This window comes from Bombus vancouverensis, chromosome 7 (assembly GCF_051014615.1).
Source record: "Bombus vancouverensis nearcticus chromosome 7, iyBomVanc1_principal, whole genome shotgun sequence".
In the NCBI taxonomy this organism is placed as follows: Eukaryota; Metazoa; Arthropoda; class Insecta; order Hymenoptera; family Apidae; genus Bombus; species Bombus vancouverensis.
In genome coordinates, this window is record NC_134917.1 from 13,530,352 (window position 1) to 13,547,922 (window position 17,571).

Consider the following 17,571-nt stretch of genomic DNA (forward strand, 5'->3'; position numbering starts at 1 on the left):
TCGTTTAGACGCCATCTTAAGAGGAACATTCAAGATACACCATTCGATTTCGTTCGAGAATCGCAATTGCAATCGATTTTTTAAACTTTGATAATTTATTCAATAGTTGATAGTTTATTTTCGCATTGCGTTTAATCGTATTGTAATTATTTAATTTGTATAACGCTTTAATGTAAGATATTTGTCGTGATAAATACGAAGTGTACAAAGTGTGCAAAAAGTGAGAAAATGAAATATTTGGGACCCAACATAAGCAATGACCTGAAAATTAGTGTTCAATGTACTTACTGTTGAAAGAAACAGGCAAAATGAAACAAGTGTTCAGGTATATTTTGATATTTTCTAATAAAATCATTTTAATTCTAAAATTTTTCAAGATTGTTTAAGCATAATTCCTTACATTCCAATTAAATATACATTCATTCATTCATTTTGTTATACATACGTCAACGTATGTTACATGTCTTATATAAACAATCGAAAATGATTCCTAATATGATGAAATTAGACTATTTGTGACTAATTTTGTTTTCGCTGCGTTTCTGGAATTAAATTATTTGCTATTTGATATTCTCTTATTAGTCGTTCTTCCACTTCTTGTAGACAAGGTGTGTATCTTGCATATTCCATGGTAAACTCTCCTTTTCCTTGAGTATTAGATCGTAATTCCCCAATATATCCAAACATATCATTTAATGGAACTTCTGCTTTTAATACAGACCATCCCTCATTGTTGTCCGTATTAATCAGGATACCATGCCGTTTAATTATTTGTGCCATAACCGTTCCCTTCAAACATAACGAAGTTTAAGTTAACATAAAATATAATTTATTATCCCGTAACAAAGGTGTATTTTTACCTGATATTCTATAGGAACCGTTATTTCCACCGACATAATTGGTTCTAAAACTTGCCATGATCCGTTGAAATATGAATCTTTTATTGCACCTTGTCCAGCGAGGAAAAATGCAAGTTCGGAAGAATCCACGCAATGATGCATACCATCTATTAGCCGAAATTTAACACCCGCTACTTTATGACCTGTGAGAAATCCCTTTTCACACATAGTTCTAAATCCTCTTTCTACACCCGGAATAAATTGTTTTGGAACATTTGTCCCAATCGTTTCATCACAAAATAAAAGTTCGGTATTTTTTTCTGACGGTAGTGGCTAGGAAAATATTATTACAATGCAAATTATCGTATGATATGATTCAGATAAATGAAATTGTTACCTCTAATACACCAATTACTCGAGCGTATTGACCAGCTCCTCCTGATTGCTTTTTATGAAGATAATCGAATTCGACGGGCGCACGTAATGTCTCACGAAACGAAACTTTTGGCTTTCCAAGTATAACAGGACAGTTAAATTCACGTTCGAGTCTTTGAGAATAGATTTCTAGATGTAACTCGCCCATTCCAGAAACCAAAGATTCCTACGACATAGTGTACATTTTAGATTCCCTGAATTCATTTGTAGCAGAATTCTTATGTCTATTTTGTAAATGTATTGCGTAATTTTTAATATTTTACCTTGTTGTCTGGATCATAGTGATACCTTAAAGTAGGATCTTCTTTTGTGAAGCGTGACATGCCTTTTGCAAAATTTTCTCTATCTTTTGAATTTTTTACTTGAATAGACATAGATACCACAGGCTCAGGTACATAAATAGATTCCATTGACAATTGCAGATCAGGATTATTAACAAATGTATCACCTGACGCACAATCTATTCCGAATAAAGCAAAAATGTCACCTGCATAAACTGTGGTCACATCTTCCATCTGATTTGCGTGAAGTCTTACTAACCTTTGAATTCGAACCTGAAAAATAGTATTTTTATACAAAAGTTTCACAATTTAAATACTGTCATACTACAAATGATCGAACTTTTTTTTTTGTTCTTGTATTATATAAAGTATCTCCTTTTTTTACCATCCCTTGGTAACAGCGAAAATAAGTTAATTGACCAAATTTACCAGCTTCCAATTTAAATGCTAATCCAATAAAAGGACGCTCATCACTCCTTTCTGAATTCAATAGAATTCGACTAGCTTCCTTTCTATAAGTGACAAATTAATTGTTCCATATCAAAAGAAAGCACTTTAAAAAGCGAAAACTAATATGTGAGAAAATTTACTCATGCTCAAATGCATAGTTTTCTACTTCTCCAGGATTCGGTAAATAGTCCACAACTGCATCTAGTAATGGTTGAACACCTCTATTTTTTAAAGCAGTCCCAACCAGTACTGGCACAAAAGTTCTTCGTATACAACTTCTTCTGATAGCATCTGTTATGTCTTTTTCAAGTATTTGCATTTCGTTTAAATACATTTCTCCAAGTTTTTCATCAACATTGCTCAAGTGTTCAATTAACTCTTGTCTTTTATCTCGTACCTCTGTAGATATGAAATATATGTTTAGTTGATTTAATTAGAATAAATAATGTTCTTATCTGCATTAAAATATCAGTAAATGGGATACCTATGTTTATATAAATATACCTGTTCTCATGTCTGATGGAATTTCATCTTCTTTTATAACTTCACCAAAGTCTCCTTCAAAGTATAAAGCTTTTTGATGAATTAAATCTACTACTCCTCTATTTTTGCTTTCTAAACCAATAGGTAATTGCAGAAATGCAGCATTGAGATTTAATTTTCCTCTTAACTGTTCCAATGTTCTTTTATGATTAGCACCTAATCTGTCCAATTTATTAATAAATGCTAGACGAGGTACATTATACCTTCTCATTTGACGATCTACAGTTATAGTTTGCGATTGGACACCACCTACAGCACATAATACTAATACAGCTCCATCTAGAACACGTAAAGCTCGTTCTACTTCCACTGTAAAATCCACATGACCAGGGGTATCGATAATATTAATATTATGATCTTTCCACAAAGTATAAGTTGCAGCAGATTGAATTGTAATTCCCCTCTGTCTCTCTAATTCCATACTGTCCATTGTCGCTCCAACATTGTCTTTACCTCTCACCTATTAAAAATATTTTATGCACTTAGATAGGAAAAAGGTCAAGATTAAAATCACTTGTAATTTACCTCATGCATTTTAGCTATTCTTCCAGTATAAAATAGTATACGTTCAGTCAAGGTGGTTTTTCCAGAATCAATGTGTGCTGAAATACCAATATTTCGAATTTTTTCCAAGGGTTTATGTTCTGCATATTTTGCAAATGAGGACAAACACTGCAAACTATTCTACTTAATAGAAAATAAAAGAGATTAATTATATAAATAATTTTGAAATGTTGTCTAACCTATTTTATATAAGATTGGACTTGTTACCTTTAAAATATGAGAACGAGAACGCAATGATTTTAAATTCATGTCGTACCTTAGAACTGTTATAATAGACATGATAACTAGTTACTTTTCACACTTTAATAAATAAGAATAGTTTAGGAAAATGCGAAAAGTAGTAATAAATGTCTGTTGGAAAGTTAAATACTTAACATCCGAATATAGTCGAACATAACCGAACAAGTTTGAGAGAACCATGTTTTTATCACTTATTAAAATCACTATAAGCATATAATGTGAAATTAAATAAGAAATGAATCTAGGGAAAATCTTTTTTATTATCTTTCGTAAAATTATATATTCCATTTTTTCTTCACATTGCCATTGGAGTACAATTTATCTTAATATAAATAGTGCACACACACTATAAACGTATGATTGTAATTTTATTAAAAGAAAACATAACAAGCTTGTTTAATTCATATATTAAAATGTTTATATGCTACAAATATTTACATTGAGCTTACGGAAAGTACGAATTTTGTGCTTAGACAATTGTAATTTCCATTTGAATGTAAAGTACATTTTTACATTGCTTTTATTTTATGTAATTATATGTTGTAATGCGCACTTTTATGTATTAACTATAATCTTCCTTTTGTGAAAAACATAAAGGTGTTTAAGGAAAAAAACACGTTGTGCATTAGAATTTATAACATTTTTTCTAATCCTCAGAAATATATGTCATTCAACTTTAAAGATTATATGGATAAGATTTAAATTTAGAAAAAAAGTTCTATATTAAGAACAATTGTCTTATATTGTATATTTTTATAAACAATTGACACCGATTTTCTTGGAATAATTGTGTATAATTCATAAAAATTATAAACATTTAAGATAGCTATGTGCTGACAATGGGGATTATAATGTACACTCACTATGTGTATCAAAATACATTTCTAATGAACTTTTTGCTGCTACTTTGAATGTATGGAACATTAATATTAACATTGATATAAGATTTATGAATAGATATTTGTTATGCAAGAAAAAGATCCTTTAAGCACAAAATATACTTATAAGGACTAAGTAATTAATGTAAATTATTCAATAGCTCCTTTAATGTCTTAATATTATTGGAGTATATTTTGTTGTCTTTTTTTTTATTTGTTTTTCCTCCTTTTCTTTAATATTTGAATTTTCATAATGCATTTCCATTAAGAGTATAAAATTTGACTTATCATTACGTATATTTTTCTGTACATACACATATTGAAGCTGAAGTTATAATACAGCCCTGTTTATGCTTATTTCTAAAATCTTTACAAATATGTTAGTATTATATTAGATTAAAAGCAAGTAACATTTTTGGTACTAAATTTAGTCGACGAATGTTTGTCATCGTTGTCGCCAAGATCCATGCCAAATGGTACTGAATTCCAAATAGCTTTATCACTTCGGTCGTCTTCCTCGCTTAAAATATTGCACATCATACGATCATCATAAAGAGAAAATCTAGCACTTGATTGTCCACGACCACGTATTTTTCTTACAGAAGGCGGCAAATCTCCCGGCGTTTTTATTCTCATATGAGGATCCTTTAATACGTTTACATTAGATCCCACGTTAAAAACTTCGTTGAATTTATCGATGCTTTCCTGTCTACTGATATTTTCACTTTTTTTATTTCTTAGATTTACGAGGGGCAAGGTAGATGGTCGGGTGTTTGTATTATCATTATCAAATTTCTGTTTACCAATTTGTATAGCATTCTTATCATTCTTATCTAGCGTAGGGCTAAAAGTAGGTGTTTTTGTAATAATACCATTTACATATTTCCCTGCTGGAGATATCGTTACATTAGTCTCTACAGTTTTGATCTGTACGTTCTGTTTTGACAATAAGTTAGATTTAGAATCCTCTCGATCTATTTGATACTTATTATATGGATACATCTTTTTATTAACAAGTAGTTTTTTAAAATTTGACCATCCAAACAACTTTTTTCTGGGGCTATCTTGCGGACAAATTTCATGTACATTTGTCTGTTTTCTTTTACCATATGATGATGCACCATCATCCGAAATAACATTTTGAACATATGGTATAGGTGTAGCTGGTCTTAGCTGGGTTAATTGCGTCGTGTGTTGACTCAAATAATCATGGGAAACAAGTCCTTGTGCTTCTGATACAATTCTGTACTGATCATTACACGCATGTTTCATAGATTTATCAACGAGTACATTACCATTGCACCCTAAATCTTCAAGTGAATCTGACTGTAACATTAAATTTCGTTCCATACAAGGGTTTCGCCCTTGATAAGGTTGAAGTGTTTGAGTATGATTATATATTGCTACTTCATTTGAATTTTTAACTAAAATATAATAAAGTTCTGTATATAATATCGGATTCAATAAATTCTTAAATCTACAGTGCAATAGTAATAAAATACTTACAGCTATGCTCATGGACAATGCTTTCAGAAGGCGATAATGTTACCAAATTTTCAACAATGCCACCTTCGTTACTCGAACTGTCTTGTACTGTGTGCGATGCAAGTTGAGTGACATGAACATTATCATGATACGAAGATTCGCTATAAAGGCTGTTTGTGGTTGAAGGCACTAGAGTACAATGAGAGTTTACCATTGGACTTCCATCGGTGAAATGCATTGTTACTGAAGATTTACCAATCATTTCTTTCTTATTTTATTTATTTTTTTGTACATATGTATATTATAATATAACAAAATTTACCTCGATGAGATTGTAATTCCGAAAGACGCTCTTCTATACATAAAGCAGTTAATCGAGCTTCTGCGTCTGCATCCCAACAATCTTCCATTGTTTCCTTAATTAAACGTACTCCGGGCCTGTCCACTAAATTACCCTCCAATAAAGGTCTTGCTTTATTACGAGAAACTAGAACTTGCATTTGTTCAAATGTTGGATGTAGACCAATTTCTTTCTCATATGGTTGTCTATAAGGAGGTATTTCTGATCCTAATACATAAATATCTGAGCATCTTGAAACTAATTCCCATAAGACTAAACCCATTGCATAAACATCTATTTGTTTTAAAGAGCTTTCACAATCTCTTAAATTTACAGCCCCTTCTAATATTTCTGGCGCCATATATCTCAAAGTACCGACCTAATTTACAAATTAGAGGTGTAATTATAAATTATTTAAATTGTTTTATATTTTTTATGCTTAAGTTATCGTCTTACATCGTTGATTGATTTTATCTCAGCATGTTGTGCTTCTCCATTTGAATAGTATTTAGAACCAGAAATTTGAACTGCTAATCCTAAATCGCATATACAACAAGTACCATCGGCTTTGATCAATATATTTCTCGAATTAATGTCTCTGTGTGCAATGCACGGTTTAAATTTATCTGTAAATTTCATTATTTTTTAAAGAATATTCTTCATTATATTCTAAAACATCCTGTTTCTTTTGACTTACCACTTTTATGTATATCAGTGTGTAAGTAAGCAAGTCCTTTCACCATAGAAAGACCCATTTTGCAAAATGTGGCCCAATCAATTGTATGCGTTCTTAAAAAATCTGTTAAAGTACCACCTGGTGCAAAGCTAAGTACTAAAAGATATTCAACACTACCTTCCATACTGATTCTTTCATCAACACCTAAATAAAAATTAAGTATAGTTTTCAATGTTATGTTTAAATAAGTAATACAATATCATTTAAGAATAAAATATTATCAACCATAATAACTTAGAAGAGATGGGTGTTCCATAAAAGGAAGACAATAAGTATCTCTCTCATTTTGGAAATAATTACGATAATGGGAAGGAAATATTTTTACAGCAACATCTTGATCTCCCATGCTGCCTTGCCATACCGATCCATAGCGTCCTTGTCCTAAAATTATACATTGTATAACAGACAAAAATATTTATTTTTATCGTAAATTAATGGTTTAATTAACAAAGAACATACCTACAATTGTTGTAAGTTTCAAATGATCTACTGTATAAGTACCAGTTCTTAGTGCCGTGCTATCCATAAACTGATCTGTATAGGAAAGTGGTTTTCCCAATCTTGCTATCATATTACTATGATATACACGATATACCATTATAGCCACAATATATATTACTAATAATATGCATAGTAGAACACTTGTTATGATAACAATCCATTTCCCAGAATCTGATTGTTCCAAATATTCAGTTGCTACAAGATTTCGTAAAAGACATTATAATGAAACTATAAATTAATATAGAACATTCTTTGTATCATTGAAATTTACTTGGTTGATTATCTTCTGCAGGAATAGAACTATGTGCATTATTTTCAGAGTATAAGATATTAGTACTATTGATATTAAGATTACAATAATCTCCATGACAGCAACAAAATTTTGTATTATTCAGTGCTTTAGTAGAACGTTGAAGGGCAATGCATTCTGTTGTTTCACATTTTTGTTCACCAGACTGTTTCCAACAACCTAAATCGTTAAACATAAAAAGATATAATAATCATACATTGTACATTATTGAATGAAAAAACACTTCATCCATACCTTGAGATAAAATGATAATTTTGGTTCCATTTACAGTCTTTTCTTCTTGCCACAATGCATGGCAAAAATTAGTACATTTTTCAAAATTAATATTATCATCCTTCTATAAAAATTTTAACTCAATTTATTTACTAACCAAATTATTTATAAGAATAATAATACAATATAAAATGCAATATATTTCAGAACTTACTCCAGTATGAATTACATTACTGTCATTGAGTAAATCTTCAGGTACACTGGGTGTATTTTGTTTTAAGAGAAAATTTTCATTATTTTTTTTTCTGCTGGCACATATTCTAATGGCACTGATGGGTACTGAGTTTATCCCATATAACAGCACGATCAATGTAATTGATACAATGGCTTTCATTGTGCCTTAGCAGGCCTCTTGAACTTGAACACTTCAAAGGAAGCGTTGCTTCTCAAGAACTGACATCTTTGATTACAACATCATATATTGCTGCCATGTGCATAATGTATTCATCTGTTTGTTATATACGATGCAAATATATTTATTGTAATAGACATATTATGAGAATTTTGTACATATAAAGTAGAAAATATAAAGAGTTATTTTAATAAAAAAGAATTACTGGATTTATTAAAAAATTGCTTCAATATTTCGAATCTATATAATTTATATACATGCTAATAAGTAGGAGAAAAGAGATGCATATGTGAAATATTAATATACTACATATTTCTATTCTGTAGGAAAAAGAAGTTTATTAGTAGAGTAAATATTAGTGATTGCTACAAATTATGGTATCCATGTGTGAATTAGGTCTTTATATAAAAAATAATTACAGCAGTGAGAAAGTACAATAGGAAAAAGAAGTAATCGCGAAAATATAGTTCTATATAATAATACAAGAAACGTTAAATTTTTCGCACAATTGCATATGCTGTGCATGTAGATCTGTATAAAAAGAATCGTAATACATGCTGTAAAAAAAATGAAGAATTACAAAATGAAAAAGAAAAATTTCGCAGAATGCATTACAAGCAAATTAAAAGAAATATACTTACATTTTAAGGAATAGATTTTTTAAGTATTTTAGTTGAGAATTTTGGAAAAATATATTTGATACCAACAAAAACATTGCACATATCCGCGAAGTCGTATTAAATTTTTTTTACAATGAATCTTGAATCAACATTAATACATTTGACAGACAACCCGTATCCATTAAATTGTATTTCATTTATGTGTTCGCAAAGGCAACGTAAAACATCAGATCTGTAATGTAGACTGTAGGTAATATGCGACTGACACTTACTATTTGCACTGATGATATTATATGTCACGTAAAATCTTTGTCTAAATTGATTTATAAAACTGCATTTAAAATTTGTCCTTTATTGATGTTAGATATAAAAAAATATTTCTTCGTTTAGAAATTCAGTAATCAATAAATATAGAACACTTCACAAGGAATATGGAAAAAGGTATTTTTGTAATCTTCTTACGTATAAAATCAATTATCTTTCTTCATATGCTAAATGATTTAAAAAAGCAATATAATGAATTTTTAAGGGAGAAATAATTTATTTGTGTACCATCGATACTGTCGAGGGCAACCAATGAGAGATTCAACTTTACTTTAGGAGTTTTCAATCTACATTGTCCAGCTTCGTTAGTATTCGTAACTAGAGACTCGTGAATTGGCGCGCAGCGTCTTATTCTGCGTGTTTTCTATATTATATTGTGCAAATGGTGGCTTTAGCGATGTTTTGTTCAATGTTTCTTAAAAATTAATCAGTCTTATTGTACGTCGTGTATAGTAGGAACAGAGATAATATTTTCTGTTTAACATTCAACTTGGAAAAGCTTGCGGACAACATGGTGAAGCTCAATAAGAAATTTTTCGCGGGTGACAAAGTTTTTGCTAAAGTTCGAGGTTATCCACCGTGGCCAGCAAAAGTAAGTTCAGCTATACAGTTTACAATTACTTTTTAATAATCTTGTTGAAATTCGTAATGACAAGGACTTATATCATGAATACTAGTGATAATAATATTTTTAACCTGAAACTCATTATCGTTTGGATATTGTTGCGTATTGAGACATAATATTGATATCAATACATTACTCTCAAATTATGTTGTGAAAGAAATTATTTAGTCGTATATAGTCTTCTTTGAAATACATATGTAAATATATCTTACAATTTTTTTGTTAGAAAGAACATATTATAACATGGTATTATCATTAATCACCATTTTTTTAGGTTGAAAAAGTTATTGATGCCAATTCAAAAAATACAAAGTATAGTGTTTATTTTTATGGTACAGGAGAAACGTAAGTAGCAATTTTTATAATGTCTTATTGTATTTAATAATGTAAAGTATATATATATACGTATATAAAATTATACAAATATAATATATAACTATATATAAGATTTAAAAAAGCATTAAGATTTTTAAATACTTAATTTTAGAGCTGTATGCAAAGTAGATGAGTTGTATACCTATTTAGAGAATAAAGCAAGATTTGGTAAACCAATTAGAAGAAAGTTTTTTCATGAAGGTTTATTGCAATTAGAACAAGAACTTAAAAATGAGAAAAATAAAGCATCGGACCTTGCTGATCTTAAAGGTAAATATAGTATTATATGATATGCAACTTAAATATATATAAGATATTAATTTTTATCCATAACTGAAGAAGTTGGAATTGTCGAAGGAGCAGGAAAAGAAGGTGATACAAATTTACCAACAGTTAGTGCCGCAGATAGTGATATGGAAACAGGACTTGTTATTGATGAGGAGGAGAAAAAGAAATCCATGAAAAGGAAGTCCGTTTCAGCTGCTGTAATATATTTTTGTATTTAATTATTTATATACCTAATCTTGCATATGATATTTTATTCGGAGTTTTTACTCATTATTACAATATTGTATAAGAAAACAATTATTGAATTGAGTACTCCAATAATAATTTAGGAACTGCCGACAAGTATTTATTAAGGCTGAATAGTTTGTGCGATTTTTCCTTACATTTATATACAATTTTTATTCTAAGAATAAAATTCGCAGTATTGCATTATGTTATATAGTATAAACAAATTCTGAAAAATTAGGATGCACCTGAGGTTAAAAAGAGACGTGGGAAAGCAAAGTCTTTATCTGCATCTACAAGTGATTCAGTGAAACAAGAAGCATTGGATTCTCAAGGAGAGGAATCACCAAAAGAAGTTGTAAGCCGCAGCGGTAGGAAAATTAAGCCCAAACGGTTTGCTGACTTTTCAAGTTCAGAAGAGACAGATGCTACAACAGATAAAAGTGGTACATATCAATACCTTTGTTTAGACATAGCGTTTTGTTACAATTTTTGTTAATAAGTATTTTACACGTTGTAGATCATGGAAGAGGTCGTACTAAAGTTAAAACTGAAGATTCTAACGACCAAGTAACACCTAGTGCAGTGAATAAAAAAAGAGCTACTGTGGAAAGTAAGTATAGAGAAATCACATATATGGTTAATATTAAATTATTGACATTTAAACGTTATATATTTTATACACAGAAAAAAATAATTTAGGTGAAGCACCTATATTAGAAGGTACTGTGATTTCTGGTACCGCATCGTCGGATGCCCCGGGACGACTTCTATTGGCATTAACATTTGCTGGCGAATATGTAGGAATCAAATTAGACATGGATAAGCCAAAATCTTTTGAAAGTGATAAGGCTCAAAAACAATGGGACTGGTCTACTGCTAGAAATGCCATGAAATTAAAAGCACAATTGGAAAGCGGCGAAATTTTACCAGAACAAGTGAAAGATTGTTTGGATTTCAATGTACATGTCCCAGATGAAGAAAAGCGATTATTAGCAAAAGACGGAGCACTTCATCGTAAAACAAATAAACTGAGGTAGTAAAAATAATATGAATTTGACAAAATTTGTAGACCTTTAATATGGATGTATTAATTTCAGATGGCTTCGTATAGAAGCACAACTTCTACAGTTGGATGCTCAAATTAAATCCAATCTTGGATTAGATCGAGCATATCCGGATAAGTGTTTGCAGGCAATGGATGATATGTTATCTCTTTCAATTGATCCCTTGATGTTGAAAAAACATCCACATATTGTGGGAACTGTTAAAAGGGTAAAAAAAATACCAGTTATCATTCTAGTGTTAATTAATTCACTGTAATCCTAATTGAACTACTGACAATTTTCAGTTGAGACGATATATTGGCAATTTAGCCGATTGGAAATTAAGCGACGAAGAGGAGGTATTATACTTTTTCCTTTTGGTTTTTGAAGAATAAAATACAATCTTTAGTATATGATCTTTTTATATTTTTTCTAAAAATTTATTTGTAGGGTGTTTTCAAACAAAAGGCAGAACAAATTAGACAAAAGTCTGAACATATATACAACAAGTTTAAGGTAATCATATTTAGCCAGATGCGTGTGTAATTTATACACGACTTTTACATGGATAAAATATCTGTCATATGATTATGTTTGAGATTTATGTTAAAATCTATTTGTTTCTTTTTTGTATATTTTCAATATGTAAATATAATTATATCTTATCTTTCACTAAACGATATACAGGCTATGTTTACCATACCCGAAGGGCAATCGTTTTGGCAATCATTTTCCGACCAAGTGGTTCATTTTAAAGAATTAACAAAGGATATGTCTGAAGAAAAAGTATTTTCTCTAATGTCTGATCCTGCTTGTCCAGGTAAATATATAAATTCGTAATTATGTCTAACATATTGATTACTGCGTCAGTTTCGATTATTAAATAAGTTAGTTATTTGATATGTAAAAATTCTATTAATATATTTACACAACAGCGCAGTAATCAGTATGTTAAGTTAATGTAGAAAATAAAGTTGTTTGTTAAAAGAGGGCTTGCATTTTTATGAATGCAAAAATAAAATTTATAGATTCAGTCATATCAGGAGATTTACCTGCTGATGAGAGCGGTAGTCAACCAGATACAGATGCATCTGTTGAAGTTAAATCGGAAGAAGTGCCTACATGGAATGAAATTACAAAAGAGTCGGAGGCCAAGTAACATAGTGACATTTTGTATCTGACAATGTGAAAATTATAATTAATTTTTTTTTGTATCAATTTAGTGCACTACACGACATGATTGTCTTAAAGTTGAAAAAGAATTCACTCTTTTCCGCTAGAATAGCACTTTCGGATAAATTTTGACCATATTTTATTTAATGGGTCTTCTTTAGTAAATTTGTTATCATAACTCATGTCCCTGGCAATAACTATAATCAGAAAGCCCACTATAGTGATGAACACTCTCGAATCTGTTAAAAATGTTAAGAAGATTGTTTAATTACAAAGCATTTTAGAGTAGACATAATTATTTACTCTATCTGATGAAACATTTCTTTAATAATTACAATTCCGTTTTCGTCGTTAAGTAATACCAAAAAAGAAAAAAATATTTCTGAAGGTAATACTATCTTCATTCTTTAACGTTTCGCTAATGTTGTGCTAATGTTGTCTATTTACGTAACATCAAATACCAATGTATATATAAAAGAAGGAAAAAATGGAAATTGCAATACTCCTCTATATGCAAAAATCAGAGACGTAATATGTTGTAGAGATTTACAATTGATTGCATGATTTATTAGTTTCAAACCAAAATTTCAATAACACTTATTAAAATTAATGCTTCACATTTTTAATTGCGTTTTCATGGCACTTTAAAGGCATAATTTGAACAATCATTTGAATAAGACGAAGATGCACGTTATTTCACTTATACAAATTGTTGGTGTATATGAGTTAAACATTTCCTAAAAATTCAAATGTGTTCACAAAGCTGCTACTATTACTGAATTGTACAAATTAAAAAAATAGTAATTTTTAAATTTCTGGAGAAAAAGACTTCTAGGCAATTTGAAGCGGGTGAATATTCATTTTGAGTAAAATTTTGCAGAGTAAAAGTTCTTTGAACTAATGTAGCTTATTGTTACAATTGCTTAATGTTACAATGAAAATTATAAATTACACTTTTATACAAGCTGAAGATAGAAAAAAATAGATATATTTATTTGCATTCAGTACTTTTTATAATTCAAGACACAATAATAGTTTAATCTCGTTCATTGTTTCATTGTAATGATATTATATCTAAATTAAGCACAGTATCTATCTTAATAACATAAATGTACTTTTGTAAACATTTGTCGAAAAAGAATGCTGTAAAGGTGATATTGTTAATAAAAACAAATTGGTGTATTCTTTTTTGTCGAATGATGAAGAAACCATTCTTACTTTTGTTCATTTATTTTTTATGTACACTTTATTTATTCTTACGTTAATTCGGAGAAATGCCTTTGAAGTGTATTGAAAACGAAAAAGGTAAATGAATATTTTCTGTTCAAAGTTTTACCCTATATGTTTAGTTAGTTAATATGTTCTTTTTTAATAAGTATGTTAAGGTTTATTGCGTATCCTTTGAAAAAGTAAACGGATAAGTATGTTGCATAATTAAGGAAATATCATAGTTACTAAAGAGATAAATATTTCTTTCAAATGTCAAGAAGCAAATATTTTGAATAAAAAACTTACTGTAGATTTGTATGGCTCTTCTAGAGCTTTTATAAATTTTTTCATATGATTTCTATCATCGTAATCTTTATATTTATAAGTGTTAGAAATTTGTTCAATTAGTATCGATCGTGTACGCAGTACTAGTAATAAATAGCATATCAAGTTTATTGCATGCAAAGTAATCGCATGTACTTGCGATACAATTTAATATTTAATGTTGTTTTTCATACAGAGCTATGAAACCAGACGGTAATCGTAAAATCGTTGCACTTACGTTTTATGTCACTAGAAATGGAACAATTATTTTTTGGAAAAAATGAAAGTGTTGGAACACAGAAATAATGAATTTAAAATAAAGTGATATTTAGTTGTTGCATACACAAAAGAAGAAGATAAAGTGTGTTGTCTACAAATTCCATGTTTGTTTACAAATAAGTGAAAATGTATATTGTTGAGAGTATTTAAAATTCATTTTTCGAGCATAAAAGGATGCCAAACAAACCCTTTTAGCCGCAAAATAGGTATCGAGTGACTCTGTTATTTTTACCTTTCTTCAAATTCGTCGGACTTGCAACGATTTCTTTGAAAAACCGAAGGGCTTTGAAGAAAAACTGCTCGGAAAACCTCGTATTTTTTACTGACTCTAAACTTGGAGTATTTTATAATTTATTTTCAGCTGTCTAATAATCGCATCGAATTTCATATTCCTACCAACCATATACAATGCAGAATATGCGTTCACGACAATTGTAACACGAATCATTGAAATTTCTCAAGCGGTGCTGGGTAGCTTTGCAATTTTTTCGATTTTACTCTATTATTGTATAAATGAATCAACTTTTCTAAAAATTGGAAATTATTTGATCCATCTTGAGGGTGCTTTATGCCGGTTAAAACAACCACTGAATTGGAAACACATCTCTTACGTCTTGTCCTTTGTGTATTTGTTTAATTTCAGTTTATTTGTTTCTGTTTTTGTTACCGATATCATATCCTTTAACAGTTCTGTTTCATCCTTCGGATCTATTTTGCCTGCAATTCTTGTGAGTTTTTGTTTTATTCAATATTTTTTCACGCTTAGTTTGACGAATGCAATTTCTATAAACATAAATTGCGCTATACAAGATTTTTATCGATCTAAGTTTGGTGATATTACACTTAACACTTTATTTGAGACTCGACATGTGTTTGTTAGCTATTCAAAGATTCATCTCGTTGTTCGAATTCGAGACGTTCACGGTCAGCTTTGTGACATTACCAATGAAATTTCACGATTTTATTCTTTGCCCATCCTGATTACACTCTCTCTTATATTCTACATATTATTGTACAACGTTTACTACCTTTTTGAACCAATCACGGTTCGGAATATAGGCGTGGATTATGTGATTATAGTAAATACCTTGCTCTGGATAATTTCTATGCTGTATCTTCTTGGTTTATTAACTTTCAAAGCGGCCAAAGTTACAAACGAGGTAGGAATTTGAATTTTCTCCCTTAAAAATGAATGTTCTAGGTTCTAGATAATTTTGTAAACTCTTTTGCAGATCGAAAAAGCTGAGAATCTCGTACACGCGTTGTTGAATTGCACGATTGACCGACAAATAAAAGTCGAGGTAAATGATAATTATACAATGTGATCGAGTCAATATTTCCGTTGTCTAACATTACATTATCTTCTAGCTCGAACAATTTTCACTTCAGCTGTTGCATCGGGAAATAAAGTTTGCAGCGAACCAATATTTCACATTAAACAATACGCTTTTTCAATCGATGAGCAAAGAATACTTAATTGATTTAATTTCTGCTAGAATATAGTAAGTAGTCACCTGTTTTGATATTTGTTTCTTGTGATTAGATATCGAGTACAGTGACTACGTGTATGGTAATTCTGATTCAATTTCAAGTGGCGACTTCGGTTGCAGATGCTTACCCCTGCAATTGCACGCAATGATCATCGTAAGAATAACGTCATTTCGAACGTCGGATACTGTTTCTCGTCGTTGAAAACCTAGAAATAATAGAAAAGGGAGGATGCTTAGGAAATTGATGTAGGACGTGAATAAGAGCTCACTTCTGCATTTTATGATCGAAGCTTACAAGCATTGGGTAAACATGTAAAATGAAAATAAATCGAGAAAAAATGAGTTTTGTGGGTAATCAATATTGTATTTGTTTCTTTTTCTTTTATCATCAGGATTTATCAGCAATTCCGTTAAGGAGGACTAATAATACATCGATTGCATGCATGGCAGCGAATTATATGATTGCAACTGATTATATACATTGTTGCTCGCAATGAGTTTCCTCGTTTCCTTTGTTCGTATATATACACACATTTATGACCACCGAAGCAAGTGTCCAAAGTGTGTATATTCTTTATACGAACTACAGTTAATCATTAAGGAAGTTATTTGTTACGTACACTTTTATTCATGATGAAAATTGAATGATGTTCGATGCGATGTTATGCGAGGATAAACAACTCCGCGTATATACGCTGAACTTATTGCTCGTAACAAAATTCTATTTCAGTACCTAAAATAAATTTCTACGCTTTCAACTTCGGTATCCATTTTTATCATTAACGGTATTCCGTTGCAAATAGATACGTTGGATAGGAAACTAGGTCTTCTAAACACGGCGCGGCACACTCTCGTGATATCTTTGTAAAAAGTTGCAGCAAATGTGTTCGCGATTTTTAAAAAATATGTAAATTGAAAATATAGCGGAATACCGTATCACGCGCATTCACTGCTCTGTTATTATAATTTGTTACGCGAACCTTCTAAAGCAGAATTTCGTTTACGTCGCGTAAGATTTACAAAATTATTGAAATCACTGTTCTTTCACTAGGAAGTACTTACACATCATCCATAAAATGTTCAAAATTCTAATCACAACCATTTAAAATACTATAATGACGATCGTAGCCCGTTAGCTTATGGCAAACATGTGTCTGAAACGGGATCGAGAACGCTCGCATGCGCTTCCATAATTTCTTTCCCATTGCGAGCGTGTATAGATCTGCGAGCGGATTTCTTTCTTAAATTTATACAAACACACGTAACATCAAGACGAACGGCTGCTTCGTATCGTACTTTGCTGTATGTATAATACATATATCGATAGAGATGTTCCAATATATGTTGTATATACAGGTGGAGGCCT

General features: G+C 30.4%; 4 protein-coding genes across 8 annotated transcripts; 2 read left to right on the forward strand and 2 right to left on the reverse strand.

Annotated features, from left to right (window-relative positions):
• Positions 1-326: 326 nt before the first annotated feature.
• mEFG1 (mitochondrial translation elongation factor G 1) lies at positions 327-3,504 on the reverse strand. Its single transcript, XM_033332648.2, has 9 exons — positions 3,320-3,504; positions 3,074-3,232; positions 2,510-3,008; positions 2,146-2,404; positions 1,896-2,067; positions 1,538-1,828; positions 1,237-1,440; positions 861-1,172; positions 327-789 (listed from the first exon to the last, which is right to left on the reverse strand). Exons 1-9 carry the CDS (start codon positions 3,389-3,391, stop codon positions 520-522), a joined length of 2,238 nt encoding a protein of 745 aa, XP_033188539.2. The 5' UTR covers positions 3,392-3,504; the 3' UTR covers positions 327-519.
• A 1,004-nt stretch (positions 3,505-4,508) lies between these two features.
• On the reverse strand, positions 4,509-9,055 carry wit (kinase protein wishful thinking). 2 transcript variants are annotated; one of them, XM_033332645.2, is made up of 11 exons: positions 8,869-9,055; positions 8,030-8,323; positions 7,837-7,939; positions 7,564-7,761; positions 7,251-7,487; positions 7,017-7,172; positions 6,753-6,935; positions 6,512-6,681; positions 6,038-6,434; positions 5,737-5,904; positions 4,509-5,654 (listed from the first exon to the last, which is right to left on the reverse strand). In XM_033332645.2, the coding sequence occupies exons 2-11, from the start codon at positions 8,207-8,209 to the stop codon at positions 4,627-4,629; spliced, it is 2,820 nt and encodes a 939-aa protein (XP_033188536.1). In that variant the 5' UTR covers positions 8,210-8,323; positions 8,869-9,055; the 3' UTR covers positions 4,509-4,626. The 2 variants fall into 2 exon arrangements, with proteins under 2 accessions (XP_033188536.1, XP_033188532.1); XM_033332641.2 differs by having other exon boundaries at positions 5,737-5,958; positions 8,869-9,053.
• Positions 9,056-9,481: 426 nt separating this feature from the next.
• On the forward strand, positions 9,482-14,424 carry Jasper (JIL-1 anchoring and stabilizing protein). 4 transcript variants are annotated; one of them, XM_033332649.2, is made up of 12 exons: positions 9,482-9,763; positions 10,071-10,141; positions 10,284-10,441; positions 10,511-10,656; positions 10,926-11,130; positions 11,205-11,297; positions 11,372-11,720; positions 11,785-11,959; positions 12,036-12,089; positions 12,181-12,246; positions 12,418-12,550; positions 12,759-14,424. In XM_033332649.2, exons 1-12 carry the CDS (start codon positions 9,683-9,685, stop codon positions 12,887-12,889), a joined length of 1,662 nt encoding a protein of 553 aa, XP_033188540.1. In that variant the 5' UTR covers positions 9,482-9,682; the 3' UTR covers positions 12,890-14,424. The 4 variants fall into 4 exon arrangements, with proteins under 4 accessions (XP_033188540.1, XP_033188541.1, XP_076476170.1 ...); XM_033332650.2 differs by having other exon boundaries at positions 11,387-11,720; XM_076620055.1 differs by having other exon boundaries at positions 10,529-10,656.
• Positions 14,425-15,065: 641 nt separating this feature from the next.
• LOC117156024 (putative gustatory receptor 28b) lies at positions 15,066-16,929 on the forward strand. Its single transcript, XM_076620057.1, has 4 exons — positions 15,066-15,875; positions 15,948-16,016; positions 16,084-16,217; positions 16,308-16,929. The coding sequence occupies exons 1-4, from the start codon at positions 15,822-15,824 to the stop codon at positions 16,405-16,407; spliced, it is 357 nt and encodes a 118-aa protein (XP_076476172.1). The 5' UTR covers positions 15,066-15,821; the 3' UTR covers positions 16,408-16,929.
• Positions 16,930-17,571: the final 642 nt, after the last annotated feature.

Coding starts and splice junctions, on each gene's coding strand:
- LOC117156024 (XM_076620057.1), top strand. CDS start 15,822: ATGCTGTATCTTCTTGGTTTATTAACTTTCAAAGCGGCCAAAGTTACA. Junction 16,017..16,083: donor ACCGACAAATAAAAGTCGAG/GTAAATGATAAT, acceptor ATTATCTTCTAG/CTCGAACAATTTTCACTTCA. Junction 16,218..16,307: donor TTAATTTCTGCTAGAATATA/GTAAGTAGTCAC, acceptor TTCAATTTCAAG/TGGCGACTTCGGTTGCAGAT.
- Jasper (XM_033332649.2), top strand. CDS start 9,683: ATGGTGAAGCTCAATAAGAAATTTTTCGCGGGTGACAAAGTTTTTGCT. Junction 10,442..10,510: donor GGACCTTGCTGATCTTAAAG/GTAAATATAGTA, acceptor CCATAACTGAAG/AAGTTGGAATTGTCGAAGGA. Junction 11,298..11,371: donor AAAAAGAGCTACTGTGGAAA/GTAAGTATAGAG, acceptor TTTTATACACAG/AAAAAAATAATTTAGGTGAA.
- wit (XM_033332641.2), bottom strand. CDS start 8,209: ATGAAAGCCATTGTATCAATTACATTGATCGTGCTGTTATATGGGATA. Junction 7,940..8,029: donor GTAATGTAATTCATACTGGA/GTAAGTTCTGAA, acceptor AAATTTTTATAG/AAGGATGATAATATTAATTT. Junction 6,682..6,752: donor CACTGATATACATAAAAGTG/GTAAGTCAAAAG, acceptor TGAAATTTACAG/ATAAATTTAAACCGTGCATT.
- mEFG1 (XM_033332648.2), bottom strand. CDS start 3,391: ATGTCTATTATAACAGTTCTAAGGTACGACATGAATTTAAAATCATTG. Junction 1,829..1,895: donor ATACAAGAACAAAAAAAAAA/GTTCGATCATTT, acceptor ACTATTTTTCAG/GTTCGAATTCAAAGGTTAGT. Junction 1,173..1,236: donor GAGTAATTGGTGTATTAGAG/GTAACAATTTCA, acceptor ATATTTTCCTAG/CCACTACCGTCAGAAAAAAA.